Raw genomic sequence first — 25856 nt, 5'->3', positions numbered from 1 at the left:
CCTGGGAGCGCTCATCTGCCGCCTGTCTGTTGGTCTTCCTGGAGGCTCCGCCGTCACATGCTGTGACCACCCGTTTATCCAGAGACTCTCGCCTGCTCACCTGGGAGCTCACGTCTACCATCAGCCGCCACAGGTCGTACCAACCCTTTACCCAGAGACTGCCCCGGTCACTTGCCGTGACCATCTGCCCGTTCACCCAGAGACTGCCCCGGTCACTTGCCGTGACCATCTGCCCGTTCATCCAGAGACTGCCCCGGTCACTTGCCGTGACCTCCTGCCCGTTCTTCTAGAGACTGTCCCGGTCACCTGCTGTGACTGCCTGCCTGGTCGCCACCCGCTCCCTTACAAGGGCCGCCCCCTTGTATAGTAGCTCAGAGGTTCCGCCTCCCAGACCCGTTACACCTTCCAAGCAAAAGCTGACAAAAATAAGGACGGAGGAACTTTCAATAATGGCAACACGGACCACGGTCACCCTGGTGGTATAGTGGTGGTGGAGGCTGAGGATAAGGAGAAGAACATAAAACAGCCAAAATGAGGAAGCGTATACCCATGGGTAGGTGTGTAGCGGTGCATGTGAATACACCTCCCGAAATAACACAGTGGATTTAACTTTATGTTACTCTGCTGTCATTTGGTAGTGATGAGAAGTCTGGCCCAATCCAGCCCTTGTTCATTTTGATAAGGGTCAGCATGTCAGCATTGTCAGTTGACAGGCGAGTGTGCTTATCAGTTATAATTCCCCCAGCAGCACTAAAAACACACTCCGATAACACGCTAGCAGCAGGGCAGGCCAGGACCTCCAAGCCGTACAGAGCGAGTTCATTGCAAGTGTCCAGCTTGGATACCCAATAATTAAAAGGCACAGAGGAATCATGGAGGACGCTGGTACGGTCGGCAAGGTACTCCCTCACCATCTTTTGAAACTTTCCACTCCTTATGAGAGTACCCCGCGCCTCAGGGTCTGTCCCAAGGGAGGGTCTGAGAAAACTGTCCCAGAATGTTGACAGTGTTCCCCTGCCTCTGCTGGATTGGAGTTGCGTCTCTCTCGCATGTACGCCTTGGTTGGGCAATGAACTGTGACCTCTGCTGCTAGCGTGTTCAGATGGGAATTTTTTTAACAGTTCTACAGCAAGGGCCTTCTGGTACTGCCACATTTTTGTAGACCTCTCCACCTCAGGAATAAGAGAGTGAAAGTTCTCCTTGTAGCGGGGGTCTAAAAGTGTCACCAACCAGTAATGACTGTCACCCAACATTTTGACAACGCGAGGGTCATGGTTAAGGCAGCGTAACAAAGTCAGCCATGCGTGCCAGACTGGTAACGGGCAAGACTTCCGTGTCCTCACCAAGATGACGACTGACCATGCTCTCCTCCTCCTCCTCCCCCCTGTCCTCAGGCCACCCACGCTGAACCGACGGTATGACAGTTGTACAGGTACTACCGTCTACAGCGCATGATACAAGCTCCTGTTCTTCCTCCTCCTCCTCTCCCTCATTGTCCCCCAATGCACGTTGGGATGAGATAAGGCTGGGCTGTGTGTAATCGACCGCAACGGCTTCTTGATCCATCTCATCATACTCTGGCTGCAATGCCTCCTCTTTAATTCTCTGCAGAGAGCGTTGCAAAAGACAGACAAGTGGAATGCTGACGCTAATGATGGCGTCATCGCCACTCACCATCTTGGTGGACTCCTCAAAGTTTGTCAGGATGGTACATATGTCAGACATCCAGGTCCACTCCTGAGGTCTTATGTGTGGAGTCTAAATGGGGGGTGGGGGGAAAAGCGCAGTGCTTGTGTGAGCCTGTAAGGTATGGTGGTCTGCTCACCTGGGTTGGTTGTGCAGACTGCACAACCCGGGTGAAACAGCTACTGGACTAATAGCGCTGCCACGATGCCTTCAGAGTCTCCTCTGGGTTAGCAGGTGGAGCTTCCAGTCACATGGTTCCTAATCCGGATCACGTGGGTGGTGACATCATTGCAGGTCCTGCAGCTGGAGGTGTAACCAGATCTCCGCAGCCCCAAGCCACAACTCCCAGCAGGAAAAGTGAACAATGTGCAAAATGAAGTGGTCAGTGGGGCGCCAGACACTGGATAAGGCGCTCAAGTTGGATAAAAACAAACCTCCTTATTGAAGTTATGCCCACTGAGTGGGCATCATAACTTCAATAAGGAGGTATGTTTTTATCCAACTTGAGCGCCTTTTCCAGCGTCTGGCGCCCCACTGTCCACTTCATTTTGCACATTATGTGTGGAGTCTGACCTGAATATCGACGGCCTTGTTGCAGCTGGTACGCCACAACTGCTCTCTTCTGCTCACAAATCCTTTGCAACATGTGGAGGGTAGAGTTCCAACATGTGGGGACATCACACACCTGTCGGTGTGACGGAAGCTGCAAACGCTGCTGCAACACAGCAAGGGCGGCGGAAGCTGTAGCCGACTTGCGAAAATGAGCTCACAGGCAGCGTACTTTGACGAGCAGATGTGGCAACTCGGGGTACGATTTAAGAAACCGCTGAACCACGAGGTTAAGCACATGAGCCAGGCATGGTACGTGTGTGATCTCGCCTCAGAGCCGCCACCAGGTTACGGCCATTGTCACACACGACCATGCCTGGATGTAGGTTCAGCGGTCTCAGCCACAGATCTGCCTGCTCTTTCAAAGCTTTCCACAACTCACAAGCAGTGTGAGATTTATCACCTAAGCTTATGAGTTTCAGCACAGCCTGTTGCCGCTTGGCGGAGGCAGTACTGCAGTGCTTCCAGCTTGTAACTGATGTGGTGATATCTGAGATGGAGGCTGAATATGAGGAGGAGGAGGATGATGCGCAGGAGCTGTACACTGTTGGGGCAACTCTGACTGACATAGGGCTCGCAATCCTCAGTGTGGGGAGGATGTGTTCCGTCCCAAGGTCCGACTGTGTCCCGGCTTCCACTATGTTTACTCAGTGTGCCGTCAGGGAGATGTACCGTCCCTGGCCACAAGCACTTGTCCACGTGTCCGTTGTCAGGTGGACTCTCCAAGTAACTGCGTTGTTGAGGGCACGGCAGATGTTTTGGAACACGTGCTTGTGTAGTGCGGGGATGGCACACCGGGCAAAATAGTGTCGGCTGGGGACCGAGTACCGAGGGATGGCCACCGCCATAAGGTTGCGGAAGGATTCCGTCTCCACCAGCCTAAAAGGCAGCATTTCCAACACTAGCAGTCGTGAAATGTGCGAATTTAGGACTGTGGCCTGTGGAGCATTGGCTGCGGAATTCCGCTTTCGTTCAAAGGTCTGGGATATGGACAATTGAACGCTGCGGTGGGACGTGGACGTTGATGCTGTTTCTTGAGAAACTGCCATAACAAATGAAGACTGAGAGGAGGGGGCATCTTTGCATGCAGTATGGACAGGGGATTGCCTTGCACACACAACAGGGGGTTCTATTGCAGCACAACAGCGGAAGAAGCAGTGGTGACACCCGCTGACACTTATCGTGTACCCTGGGGTTCACACAACAAAGTCGGGTGCTTTGCTGCCATGTGTCTGATCATGCTGGTGGTGGTCAGGCTGGTAGTTTTGTCACCCCTGCTGATGCTGGCATGGCAGGTGGTACAAATGGCCTTTTTGGGGTTATCAGCAGAGTCTTTAAAAAAATTCCAGACTCTGGAAGACCTACAGGTTGTACTGGCAACGTCCCTCGTGTTGGTGTTACGGGGAACTGTTGCCCGCCTTCTGTGTGCGGCCACCACACTGCTTCTTCCTGCCTGTTGGGTTACTCTGCCTCCCTCACCCTGTGTGCTGCTGGCCTTGCTCTGCATGTCCTTCTGCCACGTTGGGTCAGTTCCTAGATCATCCACCACCTCCTCCTCTTCCACTTGCGCACCACGATCCTCCTCCTCACTTCCTGGCAATTGTGTCTCGTCATCGTCCACCTCTTGTGACAAATTGCCGGCGTCGACTTCCTGTGGCCGTGGCTGTTCAAATATTTGGGCATTGCTACATAGGATCTCCTCTTCCACCACTTCAAGCGGAGCAGGCGAGGGGCACAAATTTGGAAATGGACCAGTGAACAGCTCTTCAGAGTGTCCAAGTGTGGGATCAGTTGCTGTCTGACGACACTCGGCATGGTGGGAGGAAGGAGCATCAGGGTATGGAGGAGTATGCGGTCGAGACTCACGGCTACTAACATTTGACCGTGTGGAAGACAGACCAGAGGTGGTGGTGCTCAGGTAACTGGAAGTATTATCTGCTATCCAATTAATAACCTGTTCACACTGACCAGTTCGCAATACTGGTGTTGTTCTGTGCTTCCCTAGTAATTCGGTCAAGAAGTGGGAACGAGAAGATGTCGCTGTTGGTTGTGGCACATTTTCACCTTGGCCACGGCCCCGTCCTCTGCACGCACCATTCACCAGAACTTCCAGTTCCACGTCCCTTGCCACGCGCTTTGCCCATTGTAAAGGAAGTAAAATAGCTTACACTCGCACTATCAATGGAAAAAGGGTAATAGAAAGTAGATTAGAACCGTGGAAGAGGAAAACCACAGTTCTATTTCTCTGGCCTACACCTGACTCTTTTAAACAATCTGAACAATCAGGGAGAAACTATAACTGTTTTTCTTTATTATCCAGCTTTTGGTATTTTTTCTATAGAGATTTTTTACCGTGGAATGGCAAAACCACAGTTATTGTTTACTGGGGTATACCAGACAATTTTAAATAGATATATTTGCGGCTGAACAGTGAGCGACACACAAACTGTTTGTTTTTTTTAGGTAAAAATGTCCCAAAAGTGGATAATACAGAGGTTTGAGTTCTATTTCTCTGGCCTACACCAGACTCTTTAAAAAAAATATAATTTGTGTCTGAACTGTCAAAGACACACTTTTTTTTTTGGGGGGGGGAGGGGGGGGGGGGACACCAAAAGGTTAATAAGATGAGTATTTGTACAGTGTGAAGGAGGGAAAAAAAAAAGAGGATTTAGATGAAAAAAAAAAGGATTTTTCCTGGCCCCCAAGACCTGGAGCTAAGTCCAGCAATTTCAGCAACAGGGAGCACACAGGACTGTAATGCAGCGTTTACTGGTATAACCACTGCATCTCCTATACAGCCTGCCTGCCTGCTATCTTGGATGGATATTAATCCGGAGAAGGAATGTTTGTTTTATTTGGCAGGCTTTACAGACCCTACACTAACTATTTTGCAGTATATATCTCTCCCTAAATCAGCAGCGCTGTCCCTACACTGTCTGATCCCAGCGGTCAGTGTCCAAGATAGCGGCGCCCGGTTTTAAATACTCGAGGTGACGCTGTGCGGCCAGCCAATCAATGTAATGCCCACAACCAACATGGCTGCGGCATTACAGTGACTGGCTGGCAATCCCTGCATGTTCATTGGCTCTGTAAAGAGCACCAAACATGCAGGGCGGAGACCCGAGCTCCCGCCCGAGTAACCCGGAAATGCTCGGTGCTCGCTGAACATCCCGAGTAGCGTGATGTTCGGGCGAGTACTGAGCAGTGTCGAGCATGTTCGCTCAACACTACTTATCAGTTATAATTCCACCAGTGGCACTAAAAACCCGCTCTGATAAAACGCTGGCGGCAGGGCAGGCCAGGACCTCCAAGGCATAGAGAGCCAGTTCATTCCACGTATCCAGCTTGGATACCCAATATTTATAAGGCACAGAGGAATCACGGAGGACGTTGGTACGGTCGGCAAGGTACTCTCACAGCATCATCCCAAACTTTGCACTCCTTGTGAGAGTACCCCGCTCCTCAGGGCTTGTGCGATGGGAGGGGCTGAGAAAATTCTCCCAGAACTTTGACAGTGTTCCCCTGCCTCTGCTGGATTGTAGTTGTGTCTCTCTTGCCTGTACTCCTTGTTTGTCCAACGAACTGTGACCTCTGCCACCTGCCTTTTCAGATGAGAATTTTTTTAATAGTTCCGCAACAAGGGCCTTCTGGTACTGCCCCATTTTTGTAGAACTGTCAGCCTCAGGAATAAGAGATATAAAGTTCTCCTTGTAGCGTGGGTCTAGAAGTGTCACCAACCAGTAATGACTGTCACCCAAAATTTTGAGGAAGCGAGTGTTAAGGGTAAAGGCAGCATAAAATAAACTCAGCCATGCGTGCCAGACAGCTAACAGGCAAGACTTCCGTGTCCTCACCAAGAGAATGACTGACCATGCTCTCCTCCTCCTCTCTGTCCTCTGGCCATCCACGCTGAACAGACGGTATGACAGTTGTGCAGGTAGTACCGTCTATAGCGCGTGAAACTAGCTCCTGTTCTTCCTCCTCCTCCTCTTCCTCATTGTGACCCAATCCACGTTGGGATGAGATGAGGCTTGGCTGTGTGTAATCACCCTGCATGGTTCTTTGCTCCATCTCATCATGCTCTGCCTGCAATGCATCCTCTTTGATTGTGAGCAAAGTGCATTTCAGAAGACAGAGAAGCGGGACAGTGATGCTAATTATGGCGTCATCGCCGCTCACCATCTTGGTGGAGTCCTCAAAGTTTTGGAGGATGGTACATATGTCTGACATCCATGTCCACTCCTGAGGTCTTATGTGTGGAGTCTGAACTGAATATCGACGGCCTTGTTGATGCTGGTACTCAACATCTGCCCTCTTCTGCTCACAAATCATTCCCAACATCTGCAGTGTAGAGTTCCAATGCGTGGGGACATCACACACTAGTCTGAGGCAGAAGCTGCAAACTCTGCTGAAAGACGGCAAGGGTGGCAGAAGCTGTAGGTGACTTTCTAAAATGGGCACACAGGCGGCGTACTTTAACAAGCAGATCCGGCAGCTCCGGGTAGGATTTGAGAAACCGCTGAACCATGAGGTTAAGCACATGGGCCAGGCATGGTACATGTGAGAGCTCGCCTCGCCTCAGATGCCACCAGGTTCCGGCCATTGTCACACACGACCATGCCTGGCAATAGGTTCAGCAGTGTGAGCCACAGATCTGCCGGCTCTTTCAGAGCTGTCCACAACTCTTCAGCATTGTGCGGTTTGTCACCTAAGCATTTAGCTTCAGCACAGCCTGTTGTCACTTGGCTGAGGCAGTGCTGCAGTGCTTCCAGCTTGTGACTGATGGTCATTTCGGAGATGGAGGCTGAAGAGGAGGATGAGGCTGAGGAGGATGAGGTGCAGGAGCTGTAGACTGTGGGGGCAACCCTGATTGACCTAGGGCCTGCCATCCTTGGCGTCGGGAGGACGTGTTCTGTCCGAAGGTCTGACTGGGTCCCGGCTTCCACTATGTTAACCCAGTGTGCCGTCAGCGAGATGTACTGTCCCTGCCCACAAGCACTTGTCCACGTGCTATCCTGGTAACTGCGTTGTTGAGGTCACGGCTAATGTTTTGGCACACGTGCTTGTGTAATGCGGGAACGGCACACCGGGAGAAATAGTGGCGGCTGGGGACCGAGTACCGAAGGGCGGCCGCCGCCATCAGGTTGCAGAAAACTTCCGTCTCCACGAGTTTAAAAGGCAACATTTCGAGCGCAAGCAGTCATGAAATGTGGGAATTTAGTAGTGTGGCCTGTGGGGCGTTGGCTGCATATTTGCGCTTGCGTTCCAAGGACTGGGGTATGGACAACTGAACGCTGCGCTAAGACAAGGACGTGGACGTGCTTCCTGATTCTGCTACTTGAGAGTGTGCAACGACAGGTGCAGGGCAGGAGGCATCTTCGCATGCACCATGGACAGGGGATTGGCTTGCATGCACAACAGCATAAGAAGCAATGGTGCCACCCGCAGACACTGTTCCTGGACCCTGGGGTTCGGCCCACAAAGTCGGGTGCTTTGCTGCCATGTGCCTGATCATGCTGGTGGCGGTCAGGCTGCAAGTTTTGCCACTCCTGTTGATGCTGGCCTGGCAGGTGGTGCAAAAGGCCTTTTTGGGGTTATCGGCTGAGTCTTTAAAAAACAACCAGGCTCGGGAAGACCTAACAGTTGTACTGGCAACTTCCTTCATGTTGGTGTAACGGGGAGGGGTTGCCTTCCTTCTGTCTGTGGCCACCACACTGCTTCTTCCTGCCTGTTGGGGTGCTCTGCCTCTCTCCCCCTGTGTGCTGCTGTCCTCGCTCTGCATGTCCTCCTGCCTGGTTGGGTCAGTTACTATATCACCAACCACCTCTTCTTCCACATCCGCACCCTGGTCCTCCTCCTGACTTTCTGGCAATTGTGTCTCATCATCGTCCTCCTCTTGTGACACGTTACCACTGTCACCTTCGTGTGACCGTGGTTGCCCAAAGCTGCGATCTCCTCTTGCCTCGCTTCAAGTGGACCGGGCGAGAGGCCCGAATCTATAAATGGAAAAGTGAACAGCTCTTCAGAGCGTCCAAGTGTGGGATCAGTAGTCTCCGCGCACTCGGCATGGTAGGAGGAAGGAGGATCAGGGTGAGAAATATGCAGTCCAGACTCACGGCTACTGAGACTTGACCGTGTGGAAGACAGGGTGGTGGTGGTGGAGGCTAAGTGACTGGAAGCATTATCCACTATCCAACCAACAACCTTTTGACACTGCTCTGGGTTCAATAGCAGTGTGCTGTGGTCCCCTAGTAATTGGGACAGGAATATCGGGCGAGAAGATGTGGATGTTTGTTGTGGCACAATTTCAGCTTGTCCACGGCCTCGGCCTCTGCATGCACCATCACCATCACGTCCAGTTCCCCGTCCCTTGCCATGAGCCTTGCCCATTTTAAATGGAGGACAATATCTTCCACGCTCACTCCAAATTCAGCCATTTGGAGTGAAGTTATATGTAATCCGTGTGATGGACAAACCACAGTTTTAAATACCTGGCCTGTAGGTAACTATTTTGAACAACAAACTGATGTCAAAAACTTTGCTGACACGCTGAAAAAAAAATTAGAATGGAGGCCAGAAATGGCAGTATTTTCAGCGCAATTATATGTGATCCGTGTGACGGACAAACCACCGTTTTAAATAGCTGGATTTTTAGCGCTGTAATATGGAAAGGACCTGGCTGTATTCTGTAGTGCCAACAAGCAAATGACGCAGAAAAACAGTGTTCTCTGGATTGCTTTTTAAGCAAATAATGAGGATTAGATCCAAAAAAAATTATTCCTGGCCCCTGAGACCTGTGGTTATGTCTAGAAATATCTAACAGCAGCAGCAGACAAAACTGGAATGGAGCCTCTTGTGCTATATTCACTGCAGTATGCTATATACACTGCCTGTCTGATATCTCTGCAGATGGATTAGTCCTCAGAAGGACTGTTTGTTAAGATGGATATGTGTAATGTACTTGTTTTCTCCCTTTACTACCTAATACACAACCAAGTCTCTCCCTAGCTCAGCAGCACCTCTCTCTACACTGTCTGATTCCGGGGTGACTGTGACAAGCACAGTGGCGTCAGGTCTGATATACACCTGATGACGCTGTGCGGCCAGCCAATCACTGTAATGCCACAACCAACATGGCTACAGCATTACAGTGAGTGGCAGGCAATCCGTGCATGTTGATTGGCGCTCTAAAGAGCACCAAACATGCAGGGAGGGGACCCGCGAGATGCTCGGGCAGATGCTCAAGTACTCGGTGAGCTCCGAGCATCTCGAGTACTGAGATGCTCGGGCGAGTACCAAGTACTTGTGAGCATGCTCGCTCATCACTTGTGACCAGTACTTAGTCTTATTTTATTCCTGACTCTCCCTTGAGTATTCTGGGTTTTTTTGGAGGGTGCTGGGTAAATCCACCATATGGATTCTGGGAAATTGGCATTTTAATTTAGAGATAAAAATTATGTTGTCTACCAAGGAGTCATTGCTTAAGAGAATGGAAGAATGATCAGAATCTCCTGAAGATGCTCAAATAAATGTAATGTGCATTTCCAAGTTACTGCATTAATTTATAGTACTGCAGAGTGCCTGTAGTTACAGCACAGTGAGCATCAACCAGACAGAAAACAAATTTTTCCACAACGGGAAGCCAGGAAGAGTTTCAGAAGCATTATTCTAGAAGTAATTACAGCTTGGTGGTTAACTGGGAGAGGCCCAAACAGGAACAATGGTGGAGCAGAGTTACTGTTAGTCCTCAGACTTCTGTGGGCTGGACAAGGTAGCCCTTATACAGTGGTGAATTGCAATTTGCCAACCCAGTGTGGAAGATTTAGGGAAGGAATTCTATGTCTTGCTTCATCGGAAGGCATAAAAAGGTGGCTGCTTCAGACATGTGCGAAAAGTAGTAAAGATGGATTTTGCTAAAATGTATTCATGTGACTGTCAGATCGTGCTGAAGAAGAAATGTAAAGTGCTGTCGTGTAAAGTGCTGCCGTGTATAACCATCTATGTGAGAACTCTGTCAAATCCAAATACGAATACCACCTTCCCCGGCGTCTTCACCTTTTTTTCAGCACCGCTTTGGTCCCGTAGCGCCATCTTGTGACCACAACTTTTGACTGTCAGGAAGTCAGAAGTTACATCATAACATCTCAATGGAAATCTATGAGAGTCAGAATGAGGCCAGAATGAGACTCTCAGAGACTTGCATTGTAAAGTGACTTCTGACTCTCTGCATGAAACACTAGAGTGATCTGGCATGTCACAAACTGCTGGAGACTGACGGGAGCGGTGGTGATAAAGGTGAAGACGGCAGCAGGTGAGTTTAAGAGTAAGTCCACGGCCCCACTATCAGTATTTCTCAGGAGTAGGAGCCAAAACCAGGTGAGGAACATTCAGAGAAAAAAGGTATAATAGAAACAAGTCACCAATTCTGCATTTATCACCCACTCCTGGTTTTGACTCCCACTCCTGAGAAAAAATACTGACCAAATACTGATAGTGTGGCTGTGGCCTAAAAGTCAGGGACCTTAGATTACAAGCACTGCTCCAGCGGTGAAAAAAAACAAAACACTGGAGAAGTGTTTTAAAAAAAATGGAATACTTAGGGGAACATTGGGAATAAAATAAATGCAAAAAACTGGACACTGAAATGGTGACAGACCTATCTTAAGCAACATCTAAACATTACATAAATGTTGCCATCATTTCTTTATATCCACAGATTTTCATTAGGAATCCTTAATGCGTGCTAAGTATTGTTTCCAGCATTACTCACATCCATCAGAGACTTTACAATATCTTTGAAGTTCATCAAGTGAAGAGTGCCGATGATGGGAAGAGGAGTTGGTCCTGGAGGCAGCTTGGACTTCTCCAGCAAAATCTTTGTATAGTTAACCAAAATGCTGGTTATGAGAATCACTATGAGGACGGTAACCAGTGAGCAGAAATCCATCCTGTGGACAAAGGTTCATTGCAGATCATTTTTAAAAGGCTTCTTATTATTTCCCCAACTTGCAGAGTAATCTGAATAGATAGCAAGAGGTTCCAGTTGTACCTGTTGGAAATTTAATTTTAATATATCTACCATCAGGGGTGCACGTGAAGTTGGGGGGACTTATTTTTGGTAGTTAAATCTACCACAACTGGGTAATGAATACTTTGCACCTGTTTGCTCGCCCCACTTCATTTTTTTTTTCTCATGATTATTGGGTTAACTTTCTACAATTTTTTTAGTACAAGCTGTGGAGTGGTCCTACAAAAATTGGCTCCACTCCACTTTACTGCTATGGTACTTACACCCTTGACTGCCCTCCTGTCTTTTCTGACAAGATGTAAACAATAATTAATGATCCAATAAAATACAATTGTCACTATGGTCTGATACTACCTACAGGCTACCTGACATGATGTAAAGGACTCTGTCGTGATAAGCTTTACATCGCCGTCCCAAAACATCCATTTACGGTACCCATGAGTATGTGTGCATTCTGGGGGTTTGCTGCATACCCATTTTTAGGCCACAAGTGGTGTCATGGATTCAGAGAGACCAGGATCCATCCATTTTAAAAAGATAAAAATGTTTTTACTGGAATTCCTCAAACAGGGTTTCAACACTTGATAACATGCACAAAACTTCATACATTTCTTTTGCATTAGGCTATGGCCCTACTATCAGTATTTGGTCAGTATTTTTCCTCAGCATTTGTAAGCCAAGACCAGGTGAGGCACAATAAAAAAAAAAAAGTGCACCACTTCTGCATTTTTGACACACTCCTGGCTTTGACTTACAAATACTGAGGAAAAATACTGACCAAATACTGATAGTAGGGCCATAGCCTTAGGCAGAGACTCATACTTATTTCTAGTTTCGAACAGCATATTGATAGTATAGTTGCAAATCAAGAGTGATATAGTACTTCTAAGCTTCCCATCTCTGGCCTTCAGTCTGATTATCCTCCACTGCAATGAGCACCCTGTGTTCTTTCCTGGTCGGAATAGGACTTCTCTAAACCTCCACGACTGGTTTATACTTTGCCTTACTGTAGCCCACTCCTTCTCTGCTCTTCTATGGCAGGTACTAACTGATGGTGTAAAAGAACCTTCTCATATCTCTGTAATACATGGTGTAAGAATTCTGTTACTGTAGAACTTGTTCACCCTTCAATTCTTCTGCCGCTAACACACTCTCCAACTTGCGGACTTCTAAACAACAATACTTCTTATTCCTTCAAAGACTATTCATCAACTGCCTAATAAACAGAAACTAGCTTCCTATGTGCCCACATAACTCCTCCCAAACCTGGGCTGGCACTAACTGTTAACGTTGTCTTAGGTTAACTTATTACTGCAGAACACAGTATATGTAAAATCACATGAAATAGAACATATAAAACAGCAGATCAATACAATAATATATGAGAAGTCTTCAGATAGGGTGTTTAGACAACTTCTCCCCCTTTACAATGAATGCAGTAGACGGACAGGCACAATACTCTACACCAGCAGCAACCACATATACATTGCATACACGCTAGTGCTATAAAGAGTTTACAGCTGCATTCTGGGACCCAGGATAACACCAAATCATTGTTAATATCAGCCATATGTAAGGCTTAGGCAACTCAATCAATCACCATATTTTTTTATGACTTATGTTTACACCATCACTAATTGTCTAGTGCAGCCACCACGTGGTACAAAAAAAAAAAATCTACAAGAGACAAAAAGAAGTACCTAAAGAATGACCTATCGCAATATAAGAAATGTATAAAAATGAAGGAAAAATAACCGGATGTCACTGTGCCAAGTGCACGATAGCTGAATGCCCTTGGAAGTAACAGAACCGACTGCTGCCGACAAATCCTTCCTGGAACAGAGGGGTATAAGAAAAGAAGAAAAGCAAGAGAAAAAAAAAACGATCTACTGGAATGAGGCTGTAGCTCAATTAGACTGCTGTCCCTTATGGTGACATAGCAAAGATTTACTAATCCACATTATTCTAAAAACCGCTGGAACAAGTAAAAAATGGCTGAGTTACAGAGCCAAACTGGCTCCTTCATCAGGTGTCTACAAATTGATCATTAAAGAGGTTGTGTACTACTTTTACATCCAATGTCTAATTGGTGGGGGGTGCAACACCCGGCAACCCCCGCCAATCAGCAGTTCCTGGTGTCACTGGTGGCAGGAACTGCTCAGTTATGGAGCTGCACATCACAGCTCTGTCAACTCTATAGTGGCTGCGGCCGTGTACTGCACATACAGTGTTGGCCAAAAGTATTGGCACCCCTGCAATTCTGTCAGATAATACTCAGTTTCTTCCTGAAAATGATTGCAATCACTAATTCTTTGGTATTATCTTCATTTAATTTGTCTTCAATGAAAAAACACAAAAAGAATTGTCCTAAAGCCAAATTGGATATAATTCCACACCAAACCTAAAAAAGGGGGTGGACAAAAGTATTGGCACTGTTTGAAAAATCATGTGATGCTTCTCTAATTCGTGTAATTAACAGCACCTGTAACTTACCTGTGGCACCTAACAGGTGTTGGCAATAAGTAAATCACACTAGAAGCCAGTTAACATGGATTAAAGTTGACTCAACCTCTGTCCTGTGTCCTTGTGTGTAACACATTGAGCATGGAGAAAAGAAAGAAGACCAAAGAACTGTCTGAGGACTTGAGAAACCAAATTGTGAGGAAGCATGAGCAATCTCAAGGCTACAAGTCCATCTCCAAAGACCTGAATGTTCCTGTGTCTTCCATGCGCAGTGTCATCAAGAAGTTTAAAGCCCATGGTACTGTGGCTAACCTCCCTAGATGTGGACGGAAAAGAAAAATTGACGAGAGTTTTCAACGCAAGATTGTGCGGCTGGTGGATAAAGAACCTCGACTAACATCCAAACAAGTTCAAGCTGCCCTGCAGTCTGATGGTATAACAGTGTCAACCCGTACTATCCATCGGCGTCTGAATGAAAAGGGACTGTATGGTAGGATACCCAGGAAGACCCCACTTCTTACCCCGAGACATAAAAAAGCCAGGCTGGAGTTTGCCAAAACTTACCTGAGAAAGCCTAAAAAATTTTGGAAGAATGTTCTCTGGTCAGATGAGACAAAAGTAGAGCTTTTTGGGAAAAAGCATCAACATAGAGTGTACAGGAAAAAAAAAAAGAGGCATTCAAAGAAAAGAACACGGTCCCTACAGTCAAACATGGCGGAGGTTCCCTGATGTTTTGGGGTTGTTTTGCTGCCTCTGGCACTGGACTGCTTGACCGTGTGCATGGCATTATGAAGTCTGAAGACTACCAACAAATTTTGCAGCATAATGTAGGGCCCAGTGTGAGAAAGCTGGGTCTCCCTCAGAGGTCATGGGTCTTCCAGCAGTACAATGACCCAAAACACACTTCCAAAAGCACTATAAAATGATTTGAGAGAAAGCACTGGAGACTTCTAAGGTGGCCAGCAATGAGTCCAGACCTGAATCCCATAGAACACCTGTGGAGAGATCTCAAAATGGCAGTTTGGAGAAGGCACCCTTCAAATATCAGGGACCTGGAACAGTTTGCCAAAGAAGAATGGTCTACAATTTCAGCAGAGCATTGTAAGAAACTCATTGATGGTTACCGAAAGCGGTTGTTCGCAGTTATTTTGGCTAAAGGTTGTGCAACCAAGTATTAGGCTGAGGGTGCCAATACTTTTGTCAGGCCCATTTTTGGAGTTGTGTGTGAAATGATCAATGATTTGGTTTTTGCTTCATTCTCTTTTGTGTTTTTTCCTTGCAAGCAAATTAAAGGAAGATAATAATACCAAAGAATTCGTGATTGCAATCATTTTCTGGAAGAAACAGTATTATCTGACAGAATTGCAGGGGTGCCAATACTTTTGGCCACCACTGTATACCTCATGTTCAAATCAATAAGGGGTGGATGTGCAGTACCTGGCAATGGCCACTATTCTATTGACTGAGCTGTTCCGAATGCTACTGACACCGGGAAGAGCTGATCGGTGAGGGCTTGATACTTGGCGCCCTGTCATTCAGACATTGATGACCTATCCTAAGTATAGCCAATCAATGTAAAAGTAATGGACAGCCTCTTTAAAGACCATATTTAAAAGGAAATAAAATTGCACCAAGGGAGGAAGGGGCAGCTAGAAAATAGTAAGTGCATAAAGTCACGTCTCAAAATGCAAAGTAGTAAATGTAGAGCCTACAGAGGCACCTTCAATATCCTCTGTAGGCTCTATGTTATGTATATGAATGGATCATTCCTGTTATTTTGAGGATCTAACTATATATGTATAAAAGTAGTAAATGTGTGAGGGTATGCTGGGAACCTTATTCCCCTCTAAAGCTGTTTTAAGGTACGTGCCCACGATGCGTTTTTTCAAGCGTTTTTGCACAGCGTGAACGGTTGTAAAAGGTTTGGTAATCCGTGCCCCATGGTCCTCAATGACAATCCGCACTTTCAATGCCCATGCTTCGGAATTTTCCGCAGCGTTTTTGATGTGCGGAATAATCCGCAGCATGTCCATTATTTGTGCGTTTGCACATGCGGAATTGCCTTCTCAATGCATTAAAAACGCAAGGCAATTCCGCATGTCAAAAACACTTCAAAAATGCGCGAAAAACGGGTGTCAAATTCCGCACGCGTTTTTCCGGGCAAGGACATGCAGAAACAAAGAGGAAATTTTCCGCTTCATTTCTGCATCGTGGGCACATAGCCTAAGTGTGTTTGTGTAATGTGAATTGTGTTATTTAGGGGTTTGGCCATTAGATGGCAACAGAGTCAACAAAGGTTTACATTTTGTATTACTCTTCCCTCATGGTAGTTGGGGACACATAGAGGGTTAACTGTTTTGGGGGCCGCCCTTAGTGAGTGAGGGAGCACTGGGGGTTTAGTTTTTGGCCATTTTTAAGTGAGTAGAGTGAGGGATAGTTTGGAGTAAGGACCTGTCAGAAGGGAAAAGAGAGAGACGGGTGTGTGGGGGAAACTAGGAGGATCAACAGGAGCAAGCACAGTGATCATCGCTGTGTGGGGGTTAAGACTGTGCTATACCATCTCTGAAAAGCCGTGTGTTGCAGTAACTGTTGTAACCGTGATCCCTTGTTTCTAAGGCTGTGCTGGAGAAAAGTAAACGGAACTGTTCTGTTTTTATTAAGAACTGTGGTCTCTTTCATTCAAGTAAGGAAGATCTGCACTTGTCCAACACTAGCATGAAATTAAGTCAAGGATCCCACAACATACAGCACAGCATCCAACACCCAACACACACCCAGGGACAATCCAGTCCCCATTTTCCTGTAGCGGGCCGGGGTGATGAGGAGAGCACCACGACACTCGCCACCGACTACCACCCTGCGCCCCGTTACAAATGTATCATGATACACAATGATCATAAAACATCCTTAAAAGAATTTGGCTGCAGCGTTCCAGCATCACATCAGGGATAGGCTCTTTCAGGCAAGTCCTTGAATACCTGAGGACCAGGACACCATGAGACCCGATGACACCTTATATAAAAAAATCATGCTGGCACCAATAAATATTGCAGCCCACATACCGTCAGGCCGGGGACCTTAAGGTGTGCAGTTAAATACTTCCCATTAAAGTACAGTATATACATCACATGACAATGTCTACGCATTACTAAATACAATTAAATGCAAAATACATATGACGCGCCCCCTGGGCCAGTGCTGTAGTGCGGCGCACGTGTGCGCGGGGGAATACCCGGAGCCGGATCCGATGGGGGTAGTAGTCTCCGAGTGGCGGGGACCCGGTCCGTGCCCAGGGTGGTCAAACTAAGTGTGTGGCAGTCTTTGTAGATGTTGTTTAAGTGTCGACTACGCCACCCGTTGATTTGCGGTCGCAAGGCCGCCGCTGCAGAACAGTCCGCTGAGGCCGGTGGTATGTGTGCAGCAATGGTGGTATAACCCCCAACGGGAGAGGTATGGCCTCAGGGCAGCTGGTGCGGGTGAAGGGAGTGATAGAAAGGGCGTCCCGGTACCTTTAGTGCTGGTAGTGCGATGGAACACAGAGACTGATTGCAGTTTTCAATTCTTTACTCACAGATGTTATCAGTGTCAGTTCTGCAGGTGATGACGACCCGAGCCGTGCTGCGTCCACCAGGTACGGGGCTCGACCAACCCCCAGGCAGTTCCAGAGTGTGACCTTGAACTCCTTTCTCCGTTCCTTTCTCTGGCCGTCCCCACTAGGGACCCACCCATGTCCAGCTTCCTCGGGCCTTCTGGTGGCGAAACCTATCTCCGGTTTCCCTGACCCTATGTGGCGTGCCTTCATGGTGAGTGTAGTGAGTGGTCGCGCCAAGACGTGGCCACGACCTCCGGTTCCTGGCTGAGGATAAGTGGCCTCCACCAGTTCGGGATCCGGTACCCTGATCTGCCAACCCTTCACCCGCTGACTCCTAGCGTGTTCGGGTTCCCTCTTCCTTCATGTCTCTGGGCCTTTCTCCAGGTTCCATTCCTTCCTTGTTCCTTGTTCCTTTCCTCTTGTCTTTCTCTCTCTGGCTCCCTTCAGGAGCAGCACCCAGACAGGGCTGCTGCTCCCTGTCACTACTCTTCTCTTTTTCTGTCTGACTGAACTCAACTCCTAAGATGGTGCCCACCTTTTATACTCCCTCTGACACCCGAGCCCAGGTGACTAGCCACCAATGGGCTCCTTCCTATGCCCAGAGTCCCTCCCCTCTCTGCTCCTGCACCACTGGGATATTCCTCCCCCCCTCCCACTCCAGCCAGGGACAGACGCTGTCGTACCTGCACATCTATCTGGTGGGAGTACCGTTGATCTGTCCCCCGGAAATGGGATGTATGTGGTGCATGCAGCTAACTGAGTTCTAGTCCACACTCCATCCTTACCCGGGAGTGGAATACCACACCTCTGGTTCGAGGTGCAATACCCCTGTAGCAGCCGAGCCCTCGGGGTGCTACACATACTCTTATAATAAAACAGACTATCAACCTTAAGGAACATAATGTTTATTTCTTCTTACATAAGGACATTTATTGTTATATGGCTTTGTTGCTTCAAGTAAAAGAGGCTCTTTACCACAAAGAAAGTGGATGATGTGTGGCTATGATTGGGTGAGGTGGATGCTTGCATGATCCTGAGTACTGTGCCTTTAAGGCTGTTCTGCAACCATTAATCATACTATGCCACCCCGAGTGATAGCAACCATCACATTTTCTATGTCTTATTTGTGAAGAAATAAAAACTACTGTTTTCCTATACAGATGACATCCATAAAAAATAACTAATAAAAGCAAAGATTGTCCAAGGCCTCCACTGACTATGATGTCTGTGAGAATGGGATCCTCTTGGAGGATGCATTGTATGACAGTTTTAATCAGTATTTATTTGATGTGCAGTATTATGTGGAATCGATATACCAGTATTTTCTCACAGGTTTCTCACTATGTGTCAGGTGTAGTAGACAGTCATCCTGGATCTGGCTGTAGAAGGTCACTACACTTGGCATTATAGACGCCTTCTTAATTCTTCATCCTTTTGGATCTATCGGTGACCACCTCCTGCTGCTGATTGACACACCTTTGCCTGGGAGTTAAAAACACTCAGTTTACTCAAGGGAATCACTGGTGATACTTCTATGTACCTTTGTACAGGCTTGGAGCACTAGCAGTCGGCTAGCTTCTTCTCTGCTGCCCTTTAAGGAAAGTTGGCATTACTCCTCTGGTGTCTGCTCAAGCTAAGTTTATCCTCTTTGTCTGTCTACCTTGTTGTCTTTAGTTTGTAGTGGGACCTGACCAGTGTTCACCCCTCCCCCTCCATATCTAGGGCCATCCAGGGCTTAGGTTCCTTCTCAGTGATAGGTGTGGAAGCTATATAGGGATGGTAGGGTAGGCAGGGTGATATTAGATCTGCCTAGGGGTCTCCACTCCCCCTTTCCCTAGTGTTTGGGCATCCCCCCTCTTCTCTTTGTGTTGTATTAAGTGGACAGGAAACCTCTGAGGCTGACGGAGTCAGTGAGCTTAGGGGTAGTCTGGGACGAACTAGTGACAGGACTGAAGAGGTACTACAATAAGGAAGGAAGAAACGTGAAATGCTGTACCCTGTCCCACATGTTACCACCTGATGAATTTGAACTGACTACTAAACGTTTGCCTGTTATAAAGAACATGGTGTCCCCTGAATTGTGTACTGTGGCTCCAGAGGATTGGAGCCTGGAAGTAGTGGAGACTTGCAGCCTACTGGTGAGAGTGATGCACCCCACACCTGACAGGACACTAGGACAGGGACACCGTTTGCCTGTAAAGTGCCAGAGCGTAACCGGACAGCAGCTCCATCATGACTACGGCTCTTGTGCACTTTACACCATCTTTAACCCCTTAACGCCCAATGACAGGGATAACCCGTCATGGCAGGATGTCAGTTCGAGCACCATGACAATCCCCGGGTCACCAAGCTACAGAAACCTTCTAAGACCATGCTCACAGCATGGTCTCAGAAGTATTCCACACAGGTATAATGTACTGCAATTCTAGTGCATTGATATATATTATACCTGCGAAAAAAATGAAAGTCCATAGTGGGACTAGTAAAAAAGTTTAAAAAAAAAAACTTGTAAGTTAAAAAATAATAAAATATATTACACATTTTTATGTAAAAAAACAAAAATAAACAAAAAAAGTACACACATTTGGTATCGCCGCGTCCGTAATGACCCAATCTATAAACGTGTCACACTAGTTAACCCCTTAAGTGAACAGCGTAAAAAAAAAAAACACATGGGAAACTATGCCTTTTCATCATACCACTGGAAAAAAGACTGCTGTAAATAAAAATGGTACCATTGAAAACATCATCTTGTCCCGCAAAAATCAAGCCTCCATACAGCTCCATCAGCAGAAAAATAAAAAAGTTACAGCGCTCAGAATAAAGCGATACAAAGATAGTAAAAGCTTTTATAGAAAAAATAATTATGTAAAAGCGCAAAAACATAAAAGAAAAATTACATAACTGAGGTATTGCTATAATCGTACTGACCCGGAGAATAAAGCTGGATTATCAATTTTACCACACAAGTAATGACAAAAAAAAAAATCCTGAATTGTTGGTTTTTGTTCATTCTGCCTCCCCAAAAATCAGAATAGAAAGCAATCAGAAAATGTAATTTTCCCGAAAATGGTACCAATAAAAACGTCAACTTGTCCTGCAAAAAACAAACAGTCACATGATTCTGTCGGCTTAAATCTAGAAAAATTATAGCTATTATAATATGGCGATGCAAACATTAGTTTTTGCAACAAAAACAAAGCATCTTTTAGTGTGTGACAGCTGCCAATCATAAAAACCCGATATCAATCTGGTATTGCTGTAATCGCACCGACCAGAAGAATAAAGTTGTCTAATCACTTTTATACTGCATGAGGAACGGCGTAAAAAATAAATGAAACCAATCCTTCACTTGCGGTTTTGCTCATTCTGACTCCGAAACATCGCAGTAAGGCTCGGCTCACATTTATCCTGCGCTCTACGCTGAGCGCCTCCACCGGGGTTTCCGTGTAAATCTCTGAAATACGTGATTTAGACGGAACCCCCAGCAAAAGATTCATTGATGAGGCAAATTGAGGCACCATGGCCTATGATTCGGCGGTGTCCATATTTTTAGGCGTAGATAAAAGCGCGGTCAGCCACAGTTTTGTGCACCTCTGTAAAGAAGGACAATGCTGAACAGATGCCAGACGGAGTCCAGAGTAACTATGCTGCCTCATCTCATTATAGTGAATGGATCCCTCAGGGGTTTCATCTGAATCACGCGATTCAGAGATTTGATGGAAACCCCAAAGTAAGTGCTCAGTGTAGAGCACAGGATAAATGTGATCCCAAATGTTATGTAAAATTTTCCCAATAAAAGCTTCACATAAAAAGCCCCCACTCAGGTCTGTCATGTGTTAATGGAAATATAGGGTGCTTCCATGTTATTGGTAGTACAAAGGCTCTGGAATTGGCTTCTCGCCCCCCAAAAGAAATTCAGCAAATTCTGCGCTCACAAGTCCCCCCGCCCTTCTGTGTCCCACAGTGTGTCTACACCACATTTAGCGTCCTGATGTTTGGCAGGGGTATAATTTCCAAAATGGGGTAATGTGTGAAGGGGGAGGGGGATTCTGCTCTTCTAGCACTTAGGAGCTCTGTATAAGGAGTCTGCAAACTATTCTAGGAAAATCCACTCTCCAAGAGGTAAATAGCGCTCCATCCCTCCAGAGAGTGTCGCCGTGTGCCCAAGCAGTACTGTACAGCAACATATGGGGTATTGCCACATTCAGCAGAAATTATGGGACACATTTTGGTGGCATTTTTATCCATTATCCCAGTTTGAAAATGGATGCCTAATGGTATAAAGTTCTGTGACACATCTGTGGTGTCAATATGATCTCTGCACCCCTAGATGAGTTCATTGCGAGGCGTAGTTTGTAAAATGGGGTCATTTATGGGGGAATCTGCTGTTCTGGCACCTCAGGGGCTTTTCTAGTGGGTCATGGCACCCTCAAACCATAACAGTAAAATCTGCCCTATAATATAGTGCTCCTTCCCTTCTGACCTTTGCACTGTGCCTCAAAAGTAGTTCCCAATTACATGTAGGGTAGTGGTGCCCTCAGGAGAAATTGCACAACAAAATGAGAGGTCCATTTCCTCCTGTTACCCTTCTGAAAATAAAAAAATTAGAACTAAAATAAAATTTGTGATTTTTTTATTTTCATGGCTCTATGTTATAAACTTCTGTGAAGCACCTGGGGGTTCAAAGTCTTCACCACACATCTAGATAAGTTCATTGAGGGGTCTAGTTTCCAAAATGGAGTTACTTATGGGTGGTTTCCACTGTTTAGGCACATCAGGGGCTCTCCAAATGCAACATGGCGGCCGCTAATTATTCCAGCAAATTTTGAATTCACAAAGTCAAATGGCGCTCCTTCCCTTCTGAACCCTGCCGTTTTCTGCCACATATTGGGCATCAGCGTGCTCAGGAGAAATTGCACAATACATTTTGGAGTCCATTGTTATCAGTTACCCTTGTGAAAATAAAAAAAAAAAAATTGGGTCTAAATTTAATATTTTTTGTGAAAAAAAGTTAAATGTTAATTTTTTTTTCCCTCATTGCATCAGTTCCTGTGAAGCACCTGAAGAGTTAATAAACTTCTTGAATGTGGTTTTGAGCACCTTGAGGGGCGCCGTTTTTAGAATGGTGTCAATTTTTGGTATTTTCTGTCATATAGACCCCTCAAAGTCACTTCAAATGTGATGTGGTCCCTAAAAAAAAAAAAAAAAGTTTTGCAAATTTTGTTGGAAAAATGAGAAATCGCTGGTCAACTTTTAACCCTTATAACTTTAATTTTTTGTCCCAAAATTTTGCTGATATAAAGTATACATGTGGGAAATGTTATTTATTAACTATTATGTATGACATATCTCTCTGATTTAAGGGCATAACAATTCAAAGTTTGAAAGTTGCTAAATTTTTGCCAAATTTCCCGCCTTAGTCCTCGGCTAGTCTGAATGGAGACCTATAGCATAAAGGGAGGGCATCCCTAAAAGAACTAAGGACTGGGACAAAAATGGGACACCTCCTAAACAGAGAAATTGTTGCAGAACACAAAAAGACAAACTGACAAAAAGGTACTAGAGGTCCCAGAAGGACCAAGCGAACTGACAGAGAAAGGCACCGAAGCACCAGGCTAGAGAAACAGTCAAACACTGAAGTCCAGCACAGCCAAAAGGGCGGAGCTGGAATATAAAGGCAGATGGTCACGTGACTGCAAAACACAAGATGGAAAAAACAAACAGGAGGGTTCAAACACATTGGTCAGAATTGAAAATATTGGCCCAGTCCATATGGGGTTAAGGAAGAATTATTTAGATATTACATATCTTTGGGCACTACATGGTAGTCATATGTAGGCTGCACGGTGCATAGCAGTTTTATCTTGACACTATATAGCAGTATCATGTTTGTTAATCTAAAACGGTCTTAATTCCAGGGGTTTCCTAGGCAAAGCCATTTCGGTGAAAATAGTCAGCGGTGTTTTTACCGAAGCTGCTCTGCTGGCAGTCTTGCCATTGTTTATTTGCAGCCTTTGCTCTGTACTTTCAACTATAGGCCACGATCACACGTTCAGTATTTGGTCAGTATTTTACATCAGTATTTTTAAGCCAAAACCAGGAGTGGGTGATAAATGCAGAAGTGGTGACGTGTTTCCACTCCTGATGTAAACTTATGACCAAATTGTGAACATGGCCATAAAGAGTAATTGACATCCAAACGAATCTGCCTGAAGAATGAGGTTACTTCCTTGCCCACTATGAATTTTTGGTGCATTTGACGCCATGTATTTTCGCAGCATCGAAAACACAGCGTCTTACAGTTCCAGCAAAGTGGTTGGGATTTGTAGAAATCTCATACCCGCTGTGATTTTTTTTTTTTTACTCAGCATAAGCTGACCTGCCATGCATGTTTCACATCCCAAACTGGTCAATTACTCTTGCAGGTCATTTTAGGTGCAGATTTTTCACGTAAGGCTACATTCCCACTATTGGTTTTTTGGTGAGTTTTTTTTTTTAAACTGTATTTTTAAAAAAAATAAAAAATGCAAGTAAGCTATTTTACTTAATAGGTGCAGAACATCTGCAACATCGAAAACTCACCAAAAGCTCATTGTGGGAACTTCGCCTTAATGGTTTCCGAACGCTGCAGCTGTATGTTCCCATGATGAGTTTTCAATGGTGCACAATTTCAGCACTTAGTAAATTAGGTTACTTGCATTTGTGTGTGGTTTTATTAGGCCACGTTCACACGCTCAGTATTTTACATCAGTATTTGTAACAGCCAAAACCAGGAGTGGGTGATAAATACAGAAGTGGTGACGTGTTTCTATTATACTTTTCCTCTGATTGTTCCTCTCCTTGTTTTGACTTACAAATACGGATTTAAAGTGCTGACCAAATACTGAACGTGTGAATGTGGCCTTACATGGGTCTTTGTGTTTTTGTCTCATCATCTTTTAAATAAAGCTGCTCTGTTTTTGATACTTCCTGGTATTTGGCTTTGATAAAACTTTATTGATATACTTAGATGCGGATTACATGCGTTCTTGATGTGTAAAAACGCACTAAAAACATGGGGCTTTTTTTTTTTTTTACCTGCAGATTTTCTGCATCTAATGCAAGTCCATGGGAAAAGTCTGCACATAAAAGTCAGCGTACCCGCAATTGACATGTTGCGGATTTGAAGCACGCACCACAGGTCAGTTTACGCTGGTTAAAAAAAAAAAAAGGACAGTGGGTATGAGATTTCTGTAAATCCCATCCAGTCTGCTGGAACTGTAAGATGCTGCATTCTCGACGCATCAAAAACTTACCAAAAGCTCTTGATGAGAACGTGGCCCGAGAAGAAACAAAAGACTGAACATGTGCACAGCAATGTTGCTTTTATATAGGTTCATTTTTTTTTTTTTTTTGCTGCGGTTTTGCGACACTTTCAGCCGAATTTCAGGCTCAATGCTTCTGAAATGGACGTCATGTGCGTATAGCATTGGAAAGACAAAATAGAGGGCTCTACTTTGTTCAATGCCCATGAGCCATTTTTTTTAGGAAAACAAACTGAAGACGCAGCGGCCTATGAGGACACAAGAAGAATAGATCACCACATAAATCCTTTCTATAGAAGTTACATAAACTGATGACTCCAGGGAAGGAGAACAGCAGGTCACTTACCTTAGACTGCAGCGTGTCAATCTCCACTCCTCTCTTTTTTCAGGAATACTCTCTGAGCAAACAAGATTTGGCTTTCAGTAATCGTCAGCTCTCGGAGTCACATGAATATGCCGAGAGCCAGGAATTTTTGGATGAGATACAAATTTCTCCCAAAATCAATATCAGACTGAGGGTTTTGTGACTGACTCACTGAGGCCTGGTTTAATATACAACTTGTGGTTATTCAATAACTCTAAATGTTTAATTGGGACCTTCTGATTTTTGGTTTTCATTAAATGATTAATCTCAAGAACAATAGATGTTGAGCTCCATAAGAAGCTGGTTAACCTATACAATATTTTGGAGGGTGGGAAACAGTCAGGCTCTTCAGAAAAAGAAAAACATCACTGAAAGAGAGAAAAAGCAGCCATACTTGCAATACCATGTCCAGACACAAATTCACAAGCAGGATGCAGCAGGTCCCCCATGATAAAGGCGAGGGCAGCACAGGTGCAAAATACTGATGAAACAAGCACTTACTAACTCACCAGACATACAGGCCGGGTCCTTCCAGTGGTGGCTGGGTTATGTGGGGTGTCTGGCCTGTAGGTGCATATTGCCACCCACCTGATGTAACAGTAGGGGCATTGGTAATAGGCTGCTATATGGATAGAGGTGATTCTCAAGTAATGGTGTGAATGACACCCTATGCAAACCTGTGCAATTAGAATACTAGGCAGCCACACCATGGATGTTTGGTGGATTAGTAAGTGGTTGTTTTCAGTATTTTCAGACAGATACATAGGATTAAATCCATAAGCTTAAATGAGTTGTCCACTACTTTTT

At 45.7% G+C, this 25856-nt stretch overlaps 1 protein-coding gene across 1 annotated transcript in view; it reads right to left on the bottom strand.

Moving 5' to 3' along the window:
- LOC141154945 (cytochrome P450 2F2-like) overlaps window positions 1–25182 on the bottom strand; it is a 71426-nt gene extending 46244 nt beyond the window's left edge. The window contains exons 1-2 of the mRNA XM_073641518.1: window positions 25032–25182; window positions 11066–11243 (exon numbers count right to left, since the gene is read on the bottom strand). Of these exons, the coding sequence (XP_073497619.1) occupies window positions 11066–11242 (177 nt within the window). The 5' untranslated portion in view covers window position 11243; window positions 25032–25182. The remainder of the gene's footprint in view (window positions 1–11065; window positions 11244–25031) is intronic.
- Between the last annotated feature and the right edge of the window lie 674 nt (window positions 25183–25856).

Source organism: Phyllobates terribilis, unplaced genomic scaffold (assembly GCF_046119375.1).
Source record: "Phyllobates terribilis strain yellow unplaced genomic scaffold, ASM4611937v1 Scaffold_7__3_contigs__length_470593459, whole genome shotgun sequence".
NCBI classification, from domain to species: domain Eukaryota; kingdom Metazoa; phylum Chordata; class Amphibia; order Anura; family Dendrobatidae; genus Phyllobates; species Phyllobates terribilis.
Note: the sequence above shows the minus strand (reverse complement) of the source record. Positions and strands in the feature narration are given on the sequence as shown.